This window comes from Dryobates pubescens, chromosome 2 (assembly GCF_014839835.1).
Source record: "Dryobates pubescens isolate bDryPub1 chromosome 2, bDryPub1.pri, whole genome shotgun sequence".
NCBI lineage: Eukaryota > Metazoa > Chordata > Aves > Piciformes > Picidae > Dryobates > Dryobates pubescens.
This window is the reverse complement of record NC_071613.1, coordinates 44238522-44262246: the sequence shown is the minus strand read 5'-3', so window position 1 is coordinate 44262246 and position 23725 is coordinate 44238522. Positions and strand designations below refer to the sequence as shown.

Below are 23725 nucleotides of genomic sequence, written 5' to 3'. Positions count from 1 at the left end.
AGGTGTGAGACATTAAAATGAAGAAAGTAGAATCAAACATTCTGATGTTCTCTGTAACCACTGGAAGAATTGAAAAGTATAAAAACCTTAATTGTTTGCTCTGAATGATGTAATGTATTACGTCTCTTCCTGCAACTGTGTATTTAAGAGGTATATTAGGTACTAAGTTTTTTTTCTAAAGAAATAATGAACTTATGTGGGGCAAAATACTTGTTTGACTTTTCCCCTGTGAGAACAGAGCATCACATCTGAGAGATCGGTGTATAATACTAGGGCTGGAAAGGTTACTAAGCGCACGAAATGGATAGCTTCAGTGTAATGTTTTTGTTGACTGTAACTCTTGACCTGAGTGACGTAAGGCTTCTTTTAGTGTCTTCAACCTGAATGCCACTGCTTCACTCTCAGCAAGTAACTTTATGATCAGTATAGAATCTAGCCTACAGATTTGAAGTAGACAGCTTTTGCTCTTTGTAAGCTCCCCAAATAGAAGAAATAGGCAAAAAAGTTTCAAAGCTATTTCTGCAAAGGAATTTTTGTTCTCAACATCAACTGAAGAGATATTGCATATCTAGAGCATCACTTTCTGGTAAATTCTGCTACTTTGGAATAATTAAATTGTGCCATGACTTGGAAGCATTTAAACTTCAGTAGCACTACTCTGGTGCATCAAGTATACTTCTAGAGGTGTTTTTTGGATGATAGTGGTTGTAACCTGTTTTCTGTTCTGCTCAAGATCCAAGTAATTAGCTGCTGCACAGAGGCAGCAGAACAGGGAGGGAAGACACCATATAGTAACTTCAAAACTTCTTAGATCTGGCTTATTGATGTAACCTTTTATTGTTGCAGTTATTTCAAGTACTCAGTAGAAACACTTGTCACATTTGACATAAAAGACTCTTCCTAATTGCTTGCCCTGTCCTTTACTGGCCAAACACTGGGAGAAGACCAGGTGACATCAACTGTTTATCTTTCTAACATAATCTGCAAGTTTTCACTTAGTTCTCTGCTAGTTGTAGCTCTGGGAAATGGAAGATGTTGTATATACAGTACAAATACATGAGTAATTTGATCTTGGAGCCTGCTGATGTTGTCTTTCGTTTTAATTTTCATTATGCCTTTGGCTCTGTAGCTGCTGCAATGTTTTTATTAGATAGCAGTATATAAAGAGGCAATAGAGGGTTAATTGCTGCTCAGGGAAAGTGTTTTGAAAACAGTACCAACTCTACCCTTTAACAACACGACTGCTTCATGATGTTTGTGCTTTTTATCCCTACTTCCAATTCAATATTGTATGCATAGGTGCTACAGAACTATCTTGGATAGTTAGAGCTTTTTTAGTCCATTGTATTTTTGTTCTTACATTGTTTTGAATAAGTATTAAAGATTATATAATATTTTTCTATTGAATTTTAAAAGGAACTCTTAAAAGTATAAAGCTAATTTCAGAGTCTGTCCCTGCAATTAATAATTGACCAATTTGTCAATTCAGTATACAACCACTATGAAATGTAGTCTAGAAACTCTGTTATTATCTGCCTTTAACCTAGCCGTTGCATTGATAACTGATTTGACAAAGGTTTTACTACTAGATGGGTATCATAGGAGCTGGAAAGCAGAAGAGAGCTGTGTAACGCTCTGGAAAGAAAGGATATGTGGTTTCTTATTTGGTCTAGATTGGCTTGTATGACTGTTTAATTTTCATGTATATGCTTTCCTTCTACTTGTGACACTTTTACTGCCCCACAGTAAAAACTTGAAAGGTAATTGTTTTCAAAATGGAACTTAATGACAATATTAAAGCAATACTTTGATTTAAATGCAAAATAAAATAGAAAATCAAAATTCTGATTAGTCCTGTTGGAAGCTAACAGGGAATAGCCTGGTGCTGCTGTGATCTCAGAACAGAAATCACGCCAAGTCTCTCAAGAGAAGTGGACCAAAGCAGAGTCATTTTGCAGGAAACAGAAGCTGTGATTTTTTTTAATCAACAGTGGCATTCCACGGAATATGGCCCACCTTCTCGTGTCACTAGCCAGCTTTGTTTGCTCTGGCAGAGGTAGGGAGCTAACAAAATTTATCTCAACACTATCCCACTTTAGCATGTTGTTGTCTCTTAATTACATATTGAATAGCATCTGGTGTTTGAAGAATAATCGAATAGAAACAGCAGGGAGAAGCATGGCAATATTGATGCAAGCTGATATTTTTTTCAGCTTACAGTGGTCTGGAGGCTCTCCCCTGGTCACTGAGCCATCCTGGTTCCTCTTCAGCCCGGCCTAAAACACCCAAAACATTGATTTTGTAACAATAGTATCAAAGCAAAATTTAGCTCTGCATCTTGATTTTGTAATACCAGGTTTTTATAACTCCTAGAACATGTGGAACTGAACTGTTAACATATTTCTTTTTTCCTTTCAGTCACCAAGGGAAAAAATATTGAAAACAGTTTCCTGCAAGAGATTTAACAAAAGCATTGTGGTGCTCCGTCTGTGTGGTGAAATCATAGTGACTAGAAACTGCCTGCTCTGTTTTGTTTGAGATTTAGCAGTCTGTTATTTCAGTAGAACTAAGAGTTCACCGTGATTTTTGAGAACCTCACTTTTTCTTGGGTACTGATTTGCCTGTAAGGAGCTCTGCCTCAGTAACATCTGGATGATGGCATTTCTCTGCCACACACAGATGCTGCAAGGGTAAATGTATTCGTTTATAAAGTACTCAAATATAACAATGCTGCAGGCTTATGTAGGAATTATATGCAAGTGAAATAGTCTTTTAGAAAATACTAGCTTCCAAACTCAGAAGGATAGGAATCTTCGTAGTCTAGATCTCCAGCTAGGCAAGGGAAGAAAATAGACAACTGTGTGTTCTCGTTGCCTTAAACAGCTCTTCAAGGACAGATTGTCTGAAATAGTTGCCGTAATGTTTTTACTTCTCAGGCCATGGAGCTTAGGGAATCAGTTTTTTAATATCTACATCATCTCTTTCCTCCTGGGACTTAAACTGGTTACCATAGCAAAGTGGTAAGGAGGCTGATAAGCTAGGAGTGCCATTTGGCAAACAGGCTATAAATTTATTGTAGTAAGATACAGGACTGTGGAAAAAAAACACCACATGAGATTAGAAAGCTTTTTTCTTTAATATATTTTAAACATGTATGAAGAAAATAATTGTGAACAGATGCTGAAAATGCTCTTGCTCACATAGCAAGTGTTGCTGCAAATAGTAGGACCTTCAGGTTTAAAGCTCTTCAGACTTCTAATGCTTTCAGAAGTATACTGTAATTTCTCCCCTTATGTGTTGTGGTGTTGCAAAGATGCCATACCGTCAATTAAATGAGCATCTGCTTAACAGAATAAATGGAGATGTCTGTCCCCTTCTACTTAAAAATTACATCACACTGTAGTTGGGTTTTTCCTACTTGAATGAGGCATGGTCATCTGAATCTGTAAATCAGTCTGTGAAGTCTCTTGGGCTTGTGTAAAATTCCATTGGCAAGTGCTGAAAAGTTAAATTGCCTTGTGTGCCACAAACATCAATAATGTCACATCTGATGATGTTTTCTGTACTCTCCTTTGATAATGTTGGTCTCAACACATGATATGAATCATGTGCCTTGAACTGTACAGCTTGGCTGTTTAAGGCATTATTACCACTATGATATCTTCACGGATAGGCCCCACTGGGTGGACGTTTTGATGGCTCCAAGATAAAGCCAAAAAGAGCTTGTTCTAAGGACAGAGCTGCTGTTCTACTCTGCTCCTGGTATATTGCCTGCCATCTAAACCAGGTGTTGTCCACTGTCCCTGGTGCAAGAGTTCAGTTGCTGTTATGGGGAGTTTGTTCTGGGTTTGTGCTATTGACTGCAAGTGAACTGAAGTCTCAGCTTAAAAAATAATACTACATATTTCTGTAAAATCTTCTGTGTTCTTAGTTTATTCATTTCAGATTTATGATGCATACTTATGCTACTTTATATGCCCTGATACATTTTCCACTTACTGTGAAATAAAATAATTCCAAGAGAGAGAATTTGATGTTTGCTATAATCTGGCTGTGCAAAAGTTGCTGTGTACTGTAAACCCCTTTGAGCCCATAGTAACTGTCCTGAACTTGTAGAAGTGGTGCTCACACACTGTGAGCTGATATCAGTGCAGCCATGGAGTATTGGAGTAAGCCATGGAATCGGGCTCCTAGGAAACCTCTATTTCTGCTCTCTTTTTAAGATGTTTCTTCATTATAATAAGTACCACTGTGATTTTTGTACTATGGGGGGATTTTTAATCCTTAAAAATTATCATTATCAGCAAAAAAGTACCATCAAATGCACACTGGATGCAGCACTGTGTCAGGGAAGCAGGGCAGGATCTGGGTGGAAATTGGCTAGTCCCTGATCAGTTTAGGAGGGAGATGGAAGAGCTTGGATCTGGCAGGATCCAGCCAGCTTTAGAAAGAGCTGAATGAAAATATAACTGTGAAAGGAATATATGAGTTTAGGATCATGGCTTATTTCATGTTCATGTATGACCTGTGCCTTCTGTAGCCCTGTCTGTCTGAAGTGTGGACTCTTTGGATGAGGGAGCAAGCTGTGTGGGTTGAGAATAATTTCCTCGTTGGAAAGCAGTTATCAGCAAATACAATTAGCTGGCAGTGGTGATAATCACCCTTGGGTATCTATAGCCGGCAGGTTATTGTGCTGTAACATGATAACGTGAGCGTGGGAACTCTCTGTGGGGACATAGCTCAAAGTGAAGCACTTTGATGCAGGAGTTTGGGAAGTTGGAGTGTTGCCATCTACTGGCAGCCGTCCTCAAAGAGAAGTCCCTCAGCTGCTTGTAGCTTAAAGCATTGCTTATTTTGAACAGGAATATGAAGTTTTCCTGCCTAAATCCTATTTCAAGACTTCTTAATAAAATAACTGTTGCTGTCCTTAGCATGTGGCTGTAGTCAAAGACGATCAACAATCCTACTGGGAATACTCTGACAGGTGGTTACTCTTCAGGATGGGGGCCTGTGTTTGACATGAGTGTGGATCCTCTCTTCTGCATGTTGACCAAGCTAGTTTGCAGAGTCCTGAGCAACCCCTGTGGGCTCAGAGCTTGAGGGGTGCCCTTCAAAATCTGGCCCAGTATTTTCAGGAAATAAGCTGGTCTGGAACTGACTTATTTATTTATTTATTCTACAGTAAAAAAGAAATAAAGGCTAAGGGTGTATTTGGACTTGATAGGTAACAGACCAAAGAGCTCTCTTTTTAAAGATATTGCAGATCTGGCAGTCCTTCCCCCTAGAAGAGATGAGAGGTGTTAAAATAAGTCTGGCCTCAAAGGGACAGCCAGTACAGCTTGTGCAGCTCTTAAAAAGTTACACCGTGGCTGCCCTCATTCAAAGGAAGTTTTTACATGATACCATCAGATGCGGTTTTGCACATTTTGCATTAACTCCATGCCACCCATGGGAATGGAGTTTTTTCTTTTCAGTACAGAAAATGGTAATAATTTGGAAATGAAAGATGGCAGCAATAGTTTTCAGCAAATGTTATGTGAGAGCTTCTTTACAAAACGTAACTGACGTGAAAACAAGAGAGTGACAAATCTTCTCCTTCATGTTGCCCAGTTCAAATATCTTTTGGTCTTAACAACTCTTTCTGTAGTCATGTTCACAGAAGTGTAAAAACCTCTTCTTCTTCTTTTTTTTTTTTTTAAATTTTAATCTAATAACATAAAATTTTGAGTTGGAACTAGATTTAACAAACAAAATTCAGTTGCTCTTAAGCATTGTGAATACCAACATTTCCCCTTCGGTGTTTTAAGCACTCTTTCAAGATAATGATTTCATGTCTCTTTGATATGTTTTTAAAGGCAGATATGTAGGTACACAAACATGGAAATATTTGTGTTCCTCTGTCAGATCTGTCTGTGTGACTCATAGCTGACAAAGCAATGATGCATTTTTAAATAGACTTTTGTCACTGTAGTTCCAGGACCCTGAATTACCAAAACATGGATTTCAGAATTACCAATGGGATTGTATTTCTTACCAGTGATGTAATACACAGTGCTAGGAACATATATGTGAGGCTGTATATGGAAGTTTTATATTTTAATGACTAAATTGATAAAAGACACTGGAATTACAAGCCTGAGGTTTAAGCATGGCATGGATTAAGGAGTTGTGGAAGGGGCTGGGTTCTGTCTGGTACTTTGTTACTTTGGCAGATTTCCAAAGTGTAACCCAGGATTTTTCTTTTCTTTTCTTTCTTTTTTTTTTCTTTTGTTGCAGCTGGTCTCCAATGTTCTCATCTTCTCCTGTACAAACATTGTAGGCGTGTGTACCCACTACCCTGCAGAGGTGTCCCAAAGACAGGCTTTCCAGGAGACCAGGGAATGCATACAAGCCAGGCTGCATTCTCAGAGGGAAAACCAGCAGCAGGTAAGAGCAACAGTGGGAAATAAAAAATTAAACTGTTCAAGCAAAGAGAGCTCAGGGGAGTATTTCTTCCTAAATACCCTGATGGACTTCTCTGCAAATACCAACAAATTCTGTGGTCTGTGCTCTGGGGATTAGAATAGAATAAAATAGAATAGAATTAACCAGGTTGGAAAAGACCTTTAAGATCATTGAGTCCAACCTATCATCCAACACTGTCTAATCAACTAAACCATGGCACCAAGTGCCCCATCCAGTCTCTTCCTAAACATCTCCAGTGATGGTGACTCCACCACCTCCCTGGGCAGCCCATTCCAGTGGCCATTCACTCTTTCTGTGAAGAACTTCTTCCTAACATCCAGCCTAAACCTCCCCTGGTGCAGCCTGAGACTGTGTCCCCTTGTTCTGGCGCTGGTTGCCTGGGAGAAGAGACCAACCCCCACCTGGCTACAACCTCCCTTCAGGTAGTTGTAGACAGCAATAAGGTCTCCCCTGAGGCTCCTCTTCTCCAGGCTAAATCACACAGTATGCAGACATTCTGTGTAGTTTATTTGCACCATCGTTGAAGCCATGTGTTGAATGCAGATGCAACACAAAGGCTTCAGATTGACTGTCTTTGTAAGGTCAAAGAATAGTGTATTTGTCAGTAGCACCACTGCCAACATGTATCTCTAAAGCAGGCTTTGAAGTGAAAAGTGAAAATTGATCCATGGAATGTACTGTCCCTTGATGCCTCCAAAGAGGGTCCTCCTCTTGCCTTTCCTAAAGGTCCCTACCTGCTTGCACACTTCTGTACACCTTGTAGGCCTGAGGTGAATTGTATTTGTTCACAAAGTGAGATTCATCACCAGCTTTGATGTTTTTTGTTATAAAAAGACTTGTTGTTGCCAGCATACAACTGAGTTGTCAAGGGTGTGAAGTGTATGGGTTCTCCTGCAATGAATTGCATGTCCTCAGAACTAGATACAAAGGACTTTTGGGGAAAGCTTGACTTTTCCTTGCTAATGTACATCTCTGCCTTGCAGTACATCTCATAGTGGTCTGTCCAGTTTGAAATGAATCACTCAATGGGGCTGCCACTCTTCCTTTGGGAGGTATCTTGGAGCTTGATTATGGGTTTGGGGAAGAGACCAAGAGAATGAATCAATTGGAGTATCTGTGCGTCTCTGAGGCAACACAGCTTAATTTTCCCTCATGTCTCAGACCATCTGCGTCTATGGATTTGTCTTTTGGCAGCGCTTCATGAGGTACTTCTGGCTGACATACTTGCTGCTTAGCCCATATTGTGAAACAACATGTGCACATGCGTAAGTTTTTTATAGTATATGTATGAAAACAATATTCACACTCAAAGCTCCGTTTTCCTTTGTAATGAGCATAGTCTGGGAAAGATGAAACCAGCAGCAGTTCCTCCTTCCACACCTTGATGCAGAGGAAAGGATTGGGCCAAGGAAGTACCCCATTTTACTTATTGGTTACAATTATTCCTCCCTGCTGCAAGACTGCCTTGGCAGCATGGCCCAAGTGCTTGTCCTGTTCTGGATTTAGGAGCTTCTATTTCAAAAGCAGTTCAAGCCCTGACAAATGCCCTGGCTTTAAGCCTTTTTTGTCATCTCCTCCCTAGGAGGTACTGTACCATACAGAAGAAACCCAGGACATCAGAAGAACATAGGTCAAGGCCAGTCATTTAGAAATACCCTCCAGTTCTTCCAGCAGTAACTGTGCCTTATTTTCAGCTACAGTCTGCACTGGCATTGATCTCCAGGTTCAGTTCAGATGCATCCCTATGCATAATGCATTGAGATAATCTTGAGGTGACAGCAGACACAAATAAAGGCGGCTCAGGCTGTATCTGAGAAGAGACTCAGTATCCAGACAGGGGTGGAAAGAAAAACAACTGCACAGCTCAAAACTGTTATTGTTGCTTGCCTCTTTCTGGACATCTGCACACAGGACCAAGCATATTATCTCCAGTAAAAGGATTTGTGTTTTCCTTTATTAAGCATCTACCAGCACCCAAAATTAGCAAGGAAGTAAATAAATACCCAGCATGTCCAATGAAGAAGAGAAACTTACTTTTATTTCATTATTTGAGATAACCTAGGGCAGAGCCGTCACAGGAATCACTGTTACCTGCCCAGAATAAAATACTTTTGGATGAAAACACAGGTTTCCTCCACAATCTGTAGTGAGTGAACACTTAGGATTTGAGTAAGAAATGTCTTTTCAGGACTGCACAGTTTTGCTTCTACCATCGCTTGTCTTTTGTCTCTGAAAAGCTGTTCTATCCTTCTCTTTTTCATCTCTGCATCACTTGCAGTGAAAAGTAAGTGTTATTAAACCTGTGAACAAATGGATAGTCATAAGACAGTAAATATTTGTAGTCCTTTGAGGTTACCTTGTGAGAGTCTGACTTCAAATTCCTGTGCAGTACAGAGTCATCTGAGGGATGTATGTGCCCACATATACATATATCTATGTGTACATATTTAAGCAGAGTAGATCTGTATTGTACTCTTTCATCTGTGCCAATTCTAAAGACTGGTGCTCTTGGAAATGCATTTGTTTAATGTATAATTCAGTGGAGCTATACTTGCATCTTGTTTCGAAGTGAGAAGTGTATATGAATTTGCTCTTGCCTTTTTTTTTGTTTTATCAGGTCAGAATGCTGCCTTGTTATACTTGTAGAACAGCAGCCTCAGTCACCTCACTGATGCATAATAAGTGATTTTACAGAGAGAGCTGCAGTACTTTGTAGTCATTATAGCAAAATGAAAATTGTATTCTAGTGGAGACTTTAATTTCTGTGCTCCATTTGAAATAAAACAGAGAAGTTGTTGTTTTGAAGGTCTTGTAGCATGGTTTGTGCTTTACAGAAACACTCGTTACAGACCTTGCTGTTAGTTGTTTTCAGTGATCATGATGCTCCCAACAAACAGAATAAAGAAAATACCCAACCTTGTAACATGGCTCAACTTCCTAATTAGTTGCTACATGAAGGGCCATTGTACTTCATGTATTTATTTTGCCTGACAAATCTATCTTACTCCCCAATAGGTGCAGTGTTAGTTCATCTCCTGGTGATCTCATGTGTCTTGAAAATATTGACGTTTTATACTGTCAAGTGCCTGTGCTGTCAGAAAGTCTGGGGCAGGGGGCTTGCAAAGAAAAGCTACCCAGAAATTTATGTGAAAATTTCTTGGAGTACTAGTAAGAGATACTCAGTCCCTAGAATGTGTCCCTATTTAATGAGCAAGTAAAAGGGAAAAAAAAAGCATCTCTCTGTTGTAGTGCACCTACAGGGAATGTACCAAACCGGTGGGTGCCCCTGAAGCTCATTAAGCTCTGAGTTATTTAGAGGACATATAAAATCACATGCAAAATAGCAGTTTTCACACATTTGAGGATGCCTGTTATAATATGCAAATGACAACAGTGTATACACCAGTTACTCTGAAGAGCATACAAATGTATTGTGCTTTTGCACTCCAGGAGTGTGCCAACAGCTGACAGAAGCCTGAGGACACGTGCCTGATTCATGATCTTTATGAAAAAAATGTGGATGTGTAACTCTTAACACCTACAGTATGCTAGGGAAGGTGAGAGTGCTTTAAAACAAGGTTTCTTATCAGGCCTGCTGCAGTTTTGAGCAGAGCAGATAGAAATCTCTCCCAACACATCTTCTTCTATGTTATTGCTACCTCTTCAGAGACTGGAGGCAAGAAGTAATCTCTTTATGGTACACAGTGAAGGGAAAGAAAATAAAAAAGAAAATTCTGGACAGTGCTGCAGACTATAAAATGTCTCAGTGCATGCTAAGCAGATTTCCAGTGAATTCATCTTCCTCTGGTTCCCCCAAAGTTCCCCTCTGTCCTTGGAGGAAGAAATAAATGGGGAACTTTCAGTTAAATCTAGGAATTAGATTTAACTGGAACTGTAGTATGGGCAAGAGGTTTGGTGACGTGAGTAATTAGGATTGGAGGACTGCTGACCTCTCTGAGTCAGAACTGTATTTGAGTCCCACTGTTCCCTGTGTTGTTGAGAATTAATGAGCTGTTAGATAAGGTTAGGGACCTTCATTTATGTCACATTGTGTCTGTGTGGTCAGGAAGGAAGGCCCTTTTCTTCCCTCTGCTCACTGCAGTTAAAGAAAAATAAAGATGGGAGTGGCACAAGCTTTTAGGATTCTTCAGCTATTCCAGAGCACTGCCTGCAGCTTGGACCACAGTGGAGCTGATCCCAAAAGAGATGCTCCCCACCTTCTTCAGCTATAGCAACAATGTGTTTTGAACTGCAAAGGACGGAAGTGAGAATAAAATAGAGGTATAGGCAGAATTTCTCAGGTGTGATTCCTGAAGTACACCGCTGCATCATTGGGGCACGTGTTACCTGTGGATTTAAACTCTACATCTTCTGCATGAAATTGCCACCAATTTAGAGTAATAGCATGGAAAGGGTTTTGTGTGAGTTTTGGGAGAAGTTACCATAAAGTTGTCATTTTATTATGTCACTGATTTGGGCCTAGCATGCAAAACTATATATGGAACAGCATAGTATTATGAAAGTTACACTAAAGCTGTTATCAGTAAATAAGAGTGCCAGGTGAGGGAGGAGAGATGAGAGTTGTTGATAACAGAGGTGATTATTAAAAATACTCTTGTAGGTGAGTGGTGGTTTGCAGGTCTTCATGCTGTTGGGCACAAATAGTGGCTTTAAATGTGAAAGTGTAATACCACATTGTGTAGTTGGGCTAACTTTCCATGATAGTTTTATTGGGGTGTTCCTATTGACTTTTTAGCTTCTAAGAACAGGATCGGGCCTGTTAGAGTAGTATGCTTAGATGATAAGATAGGAAATGCAGGAATTTTAAGTGTTGCCTAAGGGGGTGTGGTGTCAGACCTCTGGTGTTACGTGAAAGAGGACTTCATGGTGGCTTGGAGAGGGTGTGTAGGAGATCAGACAGTATCATTTATCAGAGTCCTTCCAAGAATGATGTGCAGGCACTGAAGTTGGGTGGCTTCTTCCTTTGCAAGAATGTACCAACTGTGAATCATAAGCCCAGTGCACCTGGGATGAAAAATCCTTTATTTTTTTGTTTTCTAAAGCCATTGAATTGTTATTAAGTAGTTGGGACAGAATTGCATATGACTTGTTAGGAGATCAGCTACTGGGTTCATAGAGACGATTTCACTTGGTTGTACTCATCTCTCACCAAACTGATGACTCATTTCTCCCCAGTAAGGAACAAAGTGTGTTTGTTAACTGGGCAGCAGGTGTTTTAATTGGTTCATCTGTCTGACTCCACAGGAGCGTCTCCTGCTCTCTGTACTTCCTCGACATGTTGCCATGGAGATGAAAGCTGACATTAATGCCAAACAGGAAGATATGATGTTTCATAAGATCTACATCCAGAAACATGACAACGTCAGGTAAGCACAGCAGTTCATCTCCCAGCTGTGGGAGAGGAGGGATCCTCCCAGTGCTTGGCACTTAATGCCAAGAGACGAAGATGTCCATGATACATAATCCAAAACAAGCGTAAAATCTCTGAAATGTCACCAGTTGACTTTTGAAAGTCTGTTTATAGGTTGCCACATTCCTGCAACATCTTCTTTGAGAAGCAACTTCAACTGATCTTGTTCTTTAGATTTTTTTTCCCCCTTCCTTTCCTAGAATGAGTGTCAGTGATTTTGAGGTGATAAATTTGGGTGTAGTTATATTTGGACAGTTACATGCACTGTTCTGATAAGCCATGGTGGGGATGAAAGTTAAGATTGTTGTGGAGTGAATTGCAGAGCCCAGCTGAGGTAAAATTCACATGGTGTGGTCTCTGCCAGTCTGAAATTACAGAGGGATCCATTAGTGGCAGCACTTGGCACCTGCTCAATCACCCAGTGATGTGTTGCTCCTTGGTCTGCCTCAATGAGCCAAATAAATTGATATCCAATCTCTGGCAAGTCATGCAAACTCAAACCCAGTCTGTGTTGCTGGGGTAGTTCAGCCCCATAAATTTCTGAACAGTACCATGTTCCACTGTCCATTTCCCAGGGAAAGAGGTGTTAAAGTCTATCTCTGTAGGCTGCAGTTGCAAAGTTAACTTAGTCTTGATGCATTTTACTTCCATTGTTGTACCTGACCTCTTTGGGGATCACTTACGTCTCTTCTAAGCCAAATCCTGGGACTGTGTAACAGCTCCATGAGTCTATATATGCTTTTAATGAGTCAAAGCAAGCTTCCTTTCTTCTTCTCTCCATCTCTACTTCTGACAAGAGGTTTTTCTGTAAACTGCTTGCATAGTCTTCTCTCTCATATATGTTGGTGAATTACATTTTCTGATACCTGATGATCAGCAAATAAAAGTGCGTCTCTAATATACAGTGCCCATCATAATCTCCAATAGTTGATGCAGTGAAAGTCACATGAAACTCTGAAGCCTTCAAAGACATTTCCTTAGCATTGAGGGTTGCAGGGAGAGGTAATGTGCAAGCAGACTACTAGGAAGAGATGGCTCACTGCTGAGCATAGAGTTTGATACAAAACTCAATGAAATCAGGGCGAATCTGTTCAGGCCTTCATATTTTTGATCATGACTAAGTAAACAGGTGAACATCTGAAAAAGCATTCTCAGATGTGAAAGACAATAATAGTTCAGTGATGAAAAATAAAGAATACACATATGGTGATGAAGGTGAGCAGAAGAGGCCATCCAGAGTGCCCTCAGCAGAGTATGTGCTACAGTGCATTAGATTAAGTTTTGTGTCTGCATTCATATATCCCTTAATGGTACTGGCTTGTTCAAGAAGGTGTGTAGATCTTTTTTGATAGATGTTGTTTGTGAATTTTCTCAGTAGAGAAATCACTTTTTTCCAGTGCTGAAAGGTCAGCTTGACAGTCATGTTAGATATTACATGTATGGTATCACTGTCTTTCACATCAGTTTCCATACTTATTACTTGCAGGTTTGAAAGTTGTTTGATATAGTCAAAACTTAGTAAAGGTGATTATCTCTTTGAAGCAATAATTTAAGTTTTAGCTATATTACTAAGTAAAAAATAATAAACTGAATTTGCAAATTAAGTTTTAAAGGGAGAGGGGAATATGATGGAGAGGTTGTGATTGGAAAAAATAGCCCCAGTATAGTGGCTGCTATGGAGATACGGAGATCTCAAAAGGCACAACAAAAAAATTATGCATGACCCAGAGTACAGAGAGAGAAAACAGTTTGCTGTGATTTTCAGTTATGGTTGTGAAGTAACATAAAAGGTGAAGTCTGTTTACATGAATGGGTATAAACACCAATCAGTTCCTGAGACTGTCCTGATGGGTAGCTAACAGAAAGCTTACACACATTTAATTTTCTCATCTCGCATATTTACTGAATAATACAAACACTTCTGCAGCCTAAAAGTAGCTTTAATGTTGTTCATCATGGTATGAGTGTTTAGGAATCAAGCCCTTACAGGTACTGACTGTTGCCAAGTGAAGGGAGGCCGAGATCTGGAAAGATCTTGCAAAGGGAAACAATTTAAATGATATCTTCCTCAAAGCATGAGCTTTGTTCCTACTAGGCCCTAAATCAAAGCCCACTGAGATCATGGAAAAGGGAGATAAGAAATAGGAGTAAGACAGTATATGTACTGAGAGCAAATGGAAAGTAATTTAGGAACATCTCATCTTCATGTACTTTAGGGAAATGAATAACTAAGTACGAATATTGAAAAAAGGAAACATGATTGGGAACAAATGACTCATTTCACACTAGGAGTTCAGCATGGAGCCTTTGCTCTTGCCTGGGTGCACTGAAACCACCTCTAGTGGGAATGACTGCTGATGATTTAGAGGCATTTACATGTGCACAGAAACACACTGGTTGGGGAGGATAGTGTCTTGATGTGGATTAATGAAATGGCTGAATAAAAATAAGCATGCTCTTTACTTTTCATGGGAAAATGCTCAAGGGAAGGCTTTGGAGAGGAGAACACTCTTAGCAATTTTGTTTTGCTTTAGTCACTATTCAAAAATGTCATAAGATCCAAGTTTTTATGAGCTAAAGGTTATTGTGTCAAGGCAATTGAGAAGTATGTGAAGTCGGTGCAAGGGTTCTGTGCCCAGCCATTGAATCTGGCTTCCTGTTGATGATTTATGGGCAGGAGCATTTCCTCCACAGTTTATAGAAGTGGAAAGCTCTGTGGGTCAGCATAGAGGTGCAGGTCTCCCTCCTCCATCAGCTGTATCCAGTGATTCCCCTTTCCCACTCTCACAGATCAGTTAAAAAGGTATATTATAAATAAAAGTATAACAGATGGGAAGTTTCATTCGCTATCAATTTAGAAGTTTGATTACAGTTGTCACGCTTCAAGCTTGAGATCTTTGTTTTTACTGGGTCTGCAAAGTGGGGTTGCTCGCTGATTTTGCAGTCAACATGAAAATAATGAGCCTCACTGACACTGGACATTTCCTTCCCAGCTGGGTTTAGCTTTGGCCCTTTGAACTCAGGATGCACAGGACCACAGCCTCTTGCACTTAGCCTGGTTTGACCTTTTGTGGGGGAGAAGTGGTTTACTATATTCTGTTCTAGACAGGCTTCAATATTTTAACTTGCAGGGATGATTTGTTCTGGGCTTTTGGGACCATCTCTAATTTTAATTAAAAAAAAAGCCCTAAACCACTCTACCAGCAGAAAATGTTATTCTAAAATTATGTGAAGTTACTGTGTTTGGGGAGTGGGTTTCCTGTTTTAAATTGAATAGTCTTTAAATGACCGATTCTGCTGTGGTATGCTTAGTTTTAGCTACTAGGTTACATGCTGCCTTTTTTTTTCTTTTCCTTTCCTTTTCTTTTTTTTTTTTTCCTCTTTTCTCTTCTTTTCTCATCTTTTCTTTTCTCTTCTTTTCTTTTCTCTTCTCTTCTCTTCTCTTCTTTTCTCTTCTCTTCTTTTCTCTTCTCTTCTTTCCTCTTCTCTTCTCTTTTCTCTTCTCTTTTCTCTCTTCTCTTCTCTTCTCTTCTCTTCTCTTCTCTTCTCTTCTCTTCTCTTCTCTTCTCTTCTCTTCTCTTCTCTTCTCTTCTCTTCTCTTCTCTTCTCTTCTTTCTCTTCTCTTCTCTTCTCTTCTCTTTTTTTCTTTTCTTAGTGGTTACACTAAGTGTGTTAAATTCTTTCTTTTAAGAAAAAAAGAAATCAATCTAAAACTTAAGCAGAAATTATTTCTTTTTCAGGTGCCAGTAGTAGCTCTGTAAAACACAGCCATGATACTTTAATAAGGGGCAATTCTGCCATGATATTGCTTACTGTGTTACACTTCTCTCAGAGGGAGGGCTGTCTTTCGGTTTGGGTAAATATGATGTTTTTATGCAAAATACAGTGGTCTTTCTGACCTGAATGTGTAGAAGAAAATCTTTTTAGAGCCCTATCAGGACTTCCTGTGGATGAGTTCATAATCTCCTGCTTATTGTTATGGAAAGTAAAGTTCAGAAACAAACTTATCCATAACAAAAATATAATTTTCTGACAATTTTTGGCAGGAAAATTTGTTTCAGGATTATTCAGGGTGATGATGAAACTAAGATGAAGAGGCTTAGACTTAATACACTCTTTTCTGATGCAAATGAACAGAGCCTTTTAACAGAGAATGAAAGCATTTCCTGTCCAGATTTATTGAATGAGAGTTAACTTCGCCAAATCCAGAACCTCAGAGTGTGATTTGACCTTTCCCACATACGTGTGTGTGTGTGTGTTAAATATAAAGTCTATTGTCAAATGCAATCAGGAAAGGAGTTCCCAAGACATTGCAAGTAATTTTGGGTAAACAACAAGGTTAATTATGTAACTAAATTGGTTCATGTTATCATGAATGAGATTGTGTCTGATAGACAAATCCTAAAATACACATAGATAATATTGTTTATCTGTTATCCTTCCCAGGCAGAATTTTAAATGTTGTACATTAGTATTGCTATTTATAGTATCACAGTGCAGTGATAATGGCTTTAATGTTATCTAGGTTTGGACAAATATAGTAATCCCTGTGCTATAAAAGGAAGTTTGAAGTCCTGTGTGAAGGGATAAAGGTTGGCTTTGTCATTGAAATTATTTTGATGAACTGTTTCAAGAAGCTTATTTTAGGGCTGGCATCCAAGCACAGTGAAAGTGAGTTTCCTCTTCTCTCCCCTTCTCATAATTCTTATGAATCATGTACTCAATGTTAACCTATCTGAGGGATTTTAAACATCTTGACAACTTGAACTAAACCATTTACAGAAATGAAGCAGTCCATTTGCTTTCAGCTTTGTAAACAAAAAAACATTGTTAACTACTTTTCTGATTTAATTACAGTGTAAGTGCAAAAATTCTCCCCTTAAAAATGACCAAATAGTTGCACTTTGGCTGAGCATCAGTATATTCAAACCAGCCATTTCAGCTTGACCTCTCTGTCTTACAGGTGTTATGATGATTAATTTGATGCTTATGAAGTGTGTTAAATTCTTAGATTGCAAGGTTCTATGTAATTTTATTCTACAAAATCTGTGAAAATTTCCACCAAGCAAGCATATTCTTTCTTCCTCCTCTCACTGTCCTTGCACACAGGACATCTTGTCTTAATGTTTCTTCATGTTAAAATACTTACCAATGTATGTGGTACGAAGCTGAGCTCTGATCGCAGCTCCAAGGATATCGGTGTAACTGGACATATTAGTGCCGTACTGTGCCTTGCCAAAGCAAAGTGCTGCTCAATTGTATGTTCTTCTTGTTGAGTATAGGCATGAGGCTGTTTTTCCTGGCTTGCTAATGGGACCTTTTGAAATGCTAAGTAGGCTTATAACGAGGCATATCCTATCAAACCCAGGTCAGACTGAGTGTTTCCTTTGGAGGTAGTTATGCCAGTGGCCTGGTTTTGTTAGGAGCTCATCCCAATTCTGTTTTCAGGCTTTTTGAAGAGGTTATTGAAGGTAAGCAGAAACCAGTTTAATTTTACAGTAGGGTGTATATTAATTTCTGGCAGTTCTTCCATGGATATTTTCAAAGATTCCCCAAATCTCTTGTCTCAGCCAGAATTTATGCAGCTTTAAATTTTGTGGAATGCCTCATTTCCCAGAAAAGACAGGAGCAGTATCTGGTTTTAGTATTTATTGTATAATCTATCTCATTTCTTATCTTCTCCCCTTTTGGAGGGCTGACACAACAAAAATCATGTTTATGTTTGAGGAAGAGGAAGAACAGCATTAAACAGGAGGAAGCCCAAGAGCAGGTTTTATCCATGTATTGCTTCCTAGTGCTGTTCTGACAGTCTGTGAGCTTCAATCTCCTCCCAAAATGCATTCGTGGGATGATTCATTGTTTCTCAGCATCAAATCTTAGCAAGACTTCTGCCTCCTTTTCTTCATTCAAGGCATATGCCTACAAGTAGATTAGAGAAGGTTATTTTTGCAGGTAGGTGGGGAGAAACTGTGGGTTTCATGTGGGTTTAGGGGCCCCCAGCATTTAATTGTCGTACCTTCTGGTTGAGGCTGTAGGCTGAGAAAAGTGAGTGGGAAGGAAATGATCAGCCTTCCCACACCTTTCCACAAATGACAGCAGTGAATTTTACCTACATGGGAGCTCTTGTTTCCCTGTCAAGAGCCAGCGCCTGGAAACTTCACCTGTGAGTGAATTGTGGCTTTTTCATTTTCCAGTGGTTAAAATTATTTCTTTATTTTTAAGTTACCAACAATTTTTAATGTAGCACCAAACTAGGTTTCATTCATGGGTAAAGGTGACTTACTCTGCTCATACTACCACAAATCACTTGACTCTTCTTAGCCAATTTGTTGGTGTTGAGAGGAAAAATCAGGGTCTTTTGGAGAAAGGCATTCAAGCCAAAATCCACATGTAAAGGAATTTGGTTGTTTTGCAGCCATTGTTACAGCTGAATTTGACATCAAATCTATGTGATAAATTAGGACATTAATATTAAAGCAGGTGTTTCAACCCAAGATCACACCCTCTTTGAAATATGTATGTTCTGATGGTTCAGTCTTGAAAGCTTTTATGCCAAATAGGTAGCACCCTTGGTTAAGTATTGGCATGCCAGCTTGGTTAAGTATTTGGCTGTCTGCAGATCTTTCTTTTTGAACTGGGAATATGTTGTGATCTTGGTCCCTACTGAGAACTCCTGGTGTCTTCAGGGCCACGAGAAAGCCTTGTACCCTCTGAAGAACAAAAGAGATAAATAACTGGCTGCAAGGCATCCTGCTGGGTGCACTACATAAACATGTGTGTTGTAATAAAGAGAACATCTCCAAAGTGAGCAGGCCAGGTGACTGCAGATCTGCAGCCACCAGCAATTACGAAGGGCCTGTGATGTATAATTCACACTCTGCTGTTCTGAGTTTACAGAAGGGCCTGTTGAGTTCACAAGGTGATGGATTGAGGATTGTTAGATGTCTTAATGATGAAATACAGTAAATAGTAATTTGGAGAGAATAATGAAGGTGCCTGAAGAAGTTTACATAGCACTATAATAATTCATTATGTTTATTTGTATTTTCTTTTTTCTTCAACAGTAACAAAAGCAAATTATTATTTCTTTAATTATTTCTTGTTGCTGATTGGCCTAATAGCAAAAACAAATATATCAAATTTATAGTAAAAAAAAAATGCATCAAAATATGTTTATTAAACTAATCCCTCCCCAGTGTTCTCTTGAGGAGAAAGTTCTTCATGGAGAGAGTTGTTAGCCATTGGAATGGGCTGCCCAGGGAGGTGGTGGACTCACCATCCCTGGAGGTGTTCAAGAGGGGATTGGACGTGGCACTTGGTGCCATGGTTTAGTAGTCATGAGGTCTGTGGTGACAGGTTGGACTTGATGATCTTTGAGGTCCTTTCCAATCTTATTGATTCTATGATTCTATGGACTTGAACAAGAAAAATTGAGTCGTCTTAGACCAAAACTTTCCTTTTTTAATGACCTACTTGTACAAACTTGCTTAAATTTCAGTTAATGAGCTGCTTTGTCGTGTAGTTAACATGCAAAGTGGTTTTAAGAACATTGAGTTTATGTAACATTTGAAGAGGTTCTTGTTAAAATTATCCCACCTTTTTGCTTCCTCCTTAAACTAGAATGACTTAAAAGCAAAAATCAGTTAAACTTTTTATTCTGTAATGCACTGAACTTTGTAAAACTATTTAAAGCCCTCTCACAGATGCTGTAAAACAGAGGCAGAGTTTTGGATGGGGATGGATTAACTTCTCTTGTCTTATACTATATTAATATCCCTCAACAATTGCTGCTAATTTGTGCATCTGTTCTTGTGGGTTTATGTATAATTTTGACACTAGAGAAATGAAGAAGAGACCAATTAGTGGAAAGAGCTCTCAAGTGAGCTGGTATCCTGTGACTCAAGTTAATGCATTGCTAGCTTGAGTCTGTGTCCTCCAGTAACTGAAAGCCACAGCATATTTTTTTTAACTTTCTCTTTTCTATTAATTTTGCATGTTATTAAGTGGTAAAAAGTTAGGGAGATACTGGTACCAACTGTGCGCACTGCATAATTCCAGAAATGGTGTTTTTGTACAAAACCGGGCTAAGAACTGGTCACTTCAGAAACAGAGCCAACAGAAATGGGAAGCAACAGACTGCGCAGAACAGTAAAGGAGGCGGAAGACCAGATGAATTTCAGCATGCACACACCGGTGGCAGGGCTTTGGCCTTGTGGAGTGATAGAGAAGCCCTTTTTAGAAAGCTGAGATTTTTTTCACTGTCTGTTTATGTCTCTGTTACAAAGCCCTAGAAAGACGCATACAGTTTTAAGTGGTGGGAATAAGGATTTGTAAGATCATGTAGGTTCTGAGGACTTGGGGAGTTCAAAGGTTTTCAGAAACTGGAAAGAAGTGTATGTGAGAGGATTTGAAAACCAAACAAAATACAGGAATACAGATGTTCTCTTCCCTGACACCATGGCCAGCAGGGATCTCTCTGGCTGCTGTATGTGTGTTTGGCAAATATCTGAGGCTCTCAAAGGCACTGAAAAGTTCTAAGGATGTTCTTAACCATTAACATGTCCCTCTCTGAGTCTAAATCAATGAATCTCTTCAGTATGTAGGAGAATCATTGGCTGCCTCAGCTCCAGTTTTTCAGATCTAACCCTCAAGCCCAAAAACCTAGTACAGTGACTTCCTGTGAAACTTGGATCTGTGTGACTGGCAGCAGAACATTCTCTCCTAGCCTCCTGAAGTCTCCCCAGTAAATGGTATGCAGAAGCCTGTATGACCATGGGTTTGTTCAGTTGCAAGATCACCTGTTTATGCCTGTTTGTTCCCATTAGTAGCTGTACAGAGCATCTGGAAGCACAATTTGCCCTCCCACATGAAGAGGAAGGTTAAATGTGTGAGGCAGTGGGGACTTTTTCCAGCAGAGGTGTAATACTGGCAGTTTGCTGGTCCCCACCATGTCAGCTCATGACATGGTGTTTTGTTGGTGGTTTGGGTGGTTTTCTTCAAGCATGATTCTTTACTATCAGAGTACTGGCTCCATTTCCTACTCTTTGTGAGGAATGTGTTGCTAATAGGTTACTGGGACAACACTCCTTCTTCTAATGCTACTTAATTTCTGTTATCTGGGAGGCCTGGCAGACCCATACATTAGTGCTGAAAGCAGCAGGAACTTGGAAAGATGATTTGTAATATCCTGGGGCATGAAGGGAATGAGAGCTGTATGTTGCAAAGCTGATGAGATATTTGTGAGGTGGGACAGTAGGCAAAAAACTTGGGAAAGACAAAACAACCTTGGAAAACAAGGGGCAAATTTAGCAACTATTAGTAATGACTGGAGGAAAGAAGATAAGAGAATGGAACACAGATGCATACAGTTTTAGATAGTGGATGGCTCTGTGCCGTAGCAGTTCTAGTTGTAGAATATCCAATCTCAGAAGCATGCACATCAATGCACTGCTGCTTTCTGCTGTGGCTGTTTCCAAAGCATGAGCTAGTAAGAATTAATTTGTAGAATAAAGCAAACAAAACTTTGGCTTCTGCTCAGGGGAACTTGAGCAATTGTAGCTACAGATCAGGGTTTGACAGAAGCCAAATGCTGATCCATAAAAGTATAATTACTCTGTTTCATTTGGAACCTTTTGTTCTGGATTGCATTCAAAACTACTGTAAGCCCCTATGTGAGATTCTTTTTCTTTCCAGGCAAGAGAAAAAGAGGCCTATTGATTTAATAGTTTTACTTTCTTTCTATTAAAATGGAGGAAATCCCCACATTGTCTTCGCCTTTCTTCCTTAAGAATCTTTCCTTCTGCAGAACAGCAGCCAGCAGGTCAGTTTAGCATTCCAGATCTAACGTACAGATAAAGTTGTGTTGCAGAATAGGAATGGTAAATGATACTCTGTTTTTAAGATCCAGTACTTTTTCTCATTTTCACATAGAAACCGAACAAAATGTTATTATTGAAATTGGAATTGTTTGCAAATGTCTCGCCAAGCCAAGGAAACTTGAAATTGCTGTTATGATTTACCTGCACAGCTCCTTTTCTTTGAAACTATGTAATGGTGGAAGCAGTAAATTGAAAATGGCATCTTCTCTGAAAGCCTGAAAACAACTGTGGGGGTAAGGAGAGGAGAGGAAATAATATTGGAAAACACCTGTACAAAACTAAGACTGTATTTAAGAACGAAATAAGTGATTTGGGGGATATTCTATTCCTGAGGATACCATAGGATGGCAGGAGGAAGAAAATGCTTCATATTTCTAGTAAATCCATGATAAAATGGCATCTGATGACAGTCATCCAGGGCTACAGTTTTGTAATGCAGAAACCCAGTATGGACTTCATTAGTATTCATTAGATCAGTAGGTGTCACTTAAGTATATGCATTCAGTGCTTTATGTAAATGTCTTTTGTGTATTCTTTCATCTTTTTGAGGTTATTTTTGCTGCAGATTCAGGAATCATTTCTAGTGGAGGATCACAAAAGCTGTATTTAAGCTGTATTTTGTTGCCTGTCATGGTGTACAACTTTATATTTTTCCATTAAGTATATCAGACAACATTTGTTATGTTATTAATAACTGAACAAATTCTAAGTCATCTTGCTGAGTAATGAGCACTGCCTAGAAACACCTGCTTCCAATTTTTTGTGCCTTATACACTCAGAAACTCTTGTGTAAGTATCCACTGATACCAGTCAACCCCCCTGGGGAGGTTAGGACTGGGGATGGAGAGGCAGAGATTGACTGTGATTTTTTAAATCCGACTGGGTAGCAAGGCTGATTAGAGCTCAGAAATGCCTGGCTTCTGCTGCAGACATGTCCTAACAACTAGACCTTGAAGGCTCTGTCCTGCCTGCACAGCAGAGGAGTTGTGCAGAAGGAACAAGCAGGGAGTCTGCACAAACACATGCACTTTCTGTGCTCAGGACTTCTTGTCACTGTTGGCTGCTGTATCTCCAGGGGGAATTAGTGCTACATTTCAGCTGGATTGCCATGCCAAACGGGCATCTTTCTGTTTCTCACTAAAATGAAAACCCAGAGCAAATAATTAATTCAGCTGACTTTGCAGGTGGCAGAAAGTAAAACACAAAGATAGTGAAGATCTGAAGGAGGCACCAGTGATGAGGTGTGCCATGTTCATCCTGGGTCACGGAGGCTTGACCCACATGCTAGTGTAGGTTATCCAGATTCAGTTTTCCTATGTGCCAGAGGGCATTTGAGGCCACATCTTCTAGGAGAGGCCCTAAACAAAGAAGGCATCTGCATTCTCTTTTGTTAACTCGTGTTTCATTTTTTACATAAAAGAATCAAACCCCAAAGCAGCAGCTTGAATCCTACTGTCCCGTGTCATGGAGCATGCCATCATCAGCAGGGCAGATCAAGGTGCTGCTGTCTCTGCCTCTAATCGCTCTAATTATTTTATATGTAATGAATGTGGCAGCAGGAGGTCTTGAGGGCAGCCCTGTTCCCAATCCAATATAGCCTATTGTCCTGGGTGGATTCAGGCAGAGGAAAAACCAGATTCCTGTTTTCTCTCTTTTCATTTGAAGGGTCTTAAGAGACAGTTTCTTTGCTTGCATTCTTATTCCATTTGCTTCTATATAGCAGGCATTTGCAGAATATGAAGTAATCAGGGATACAAATCTCTGTGTGCATTTCTGATATGCCAGTCTGTTGTGACAGGCCAGTGGTATTTTAGCTGGCAGGATATGGAGTCCCAGCAAAGATTTGGCTACAGTCATGTACTGGGCAGTGCAAATGTGGTAGGGATGTTCTTAAATGCCAGACACATCTGGTTTTATTGTAGCTGTGGACTTAGTCTGAGCCCTGTCTGCA

The 23725-nt window shown here is 39.6% G+C and overlaps 1 protein-coding gene across 1 annotated transcript in view; it reads left to right on the top strand.

Annotated features, from left to right (window-relative positions):
• ADCY5 (adenylate cyclase 5) overlaps positions 1-23725 on the top strand; it is a 211115-nt gene that overhangs the window by 117351 nt on the left and 70039 nt on the right. The window contains exons 2-3 of the mRNA XM_054176375.1: positions 6277-6426; positions 11731-11852. Of these exons, the coding sequence (XP_054032350.1) occupies positions 6277-6426; positions 11731-11852 (272 nt within the window). The remainder of the gene's footprint in view (positions 1-6276; positions 6427-11730; positions 11853-23725) is intronic.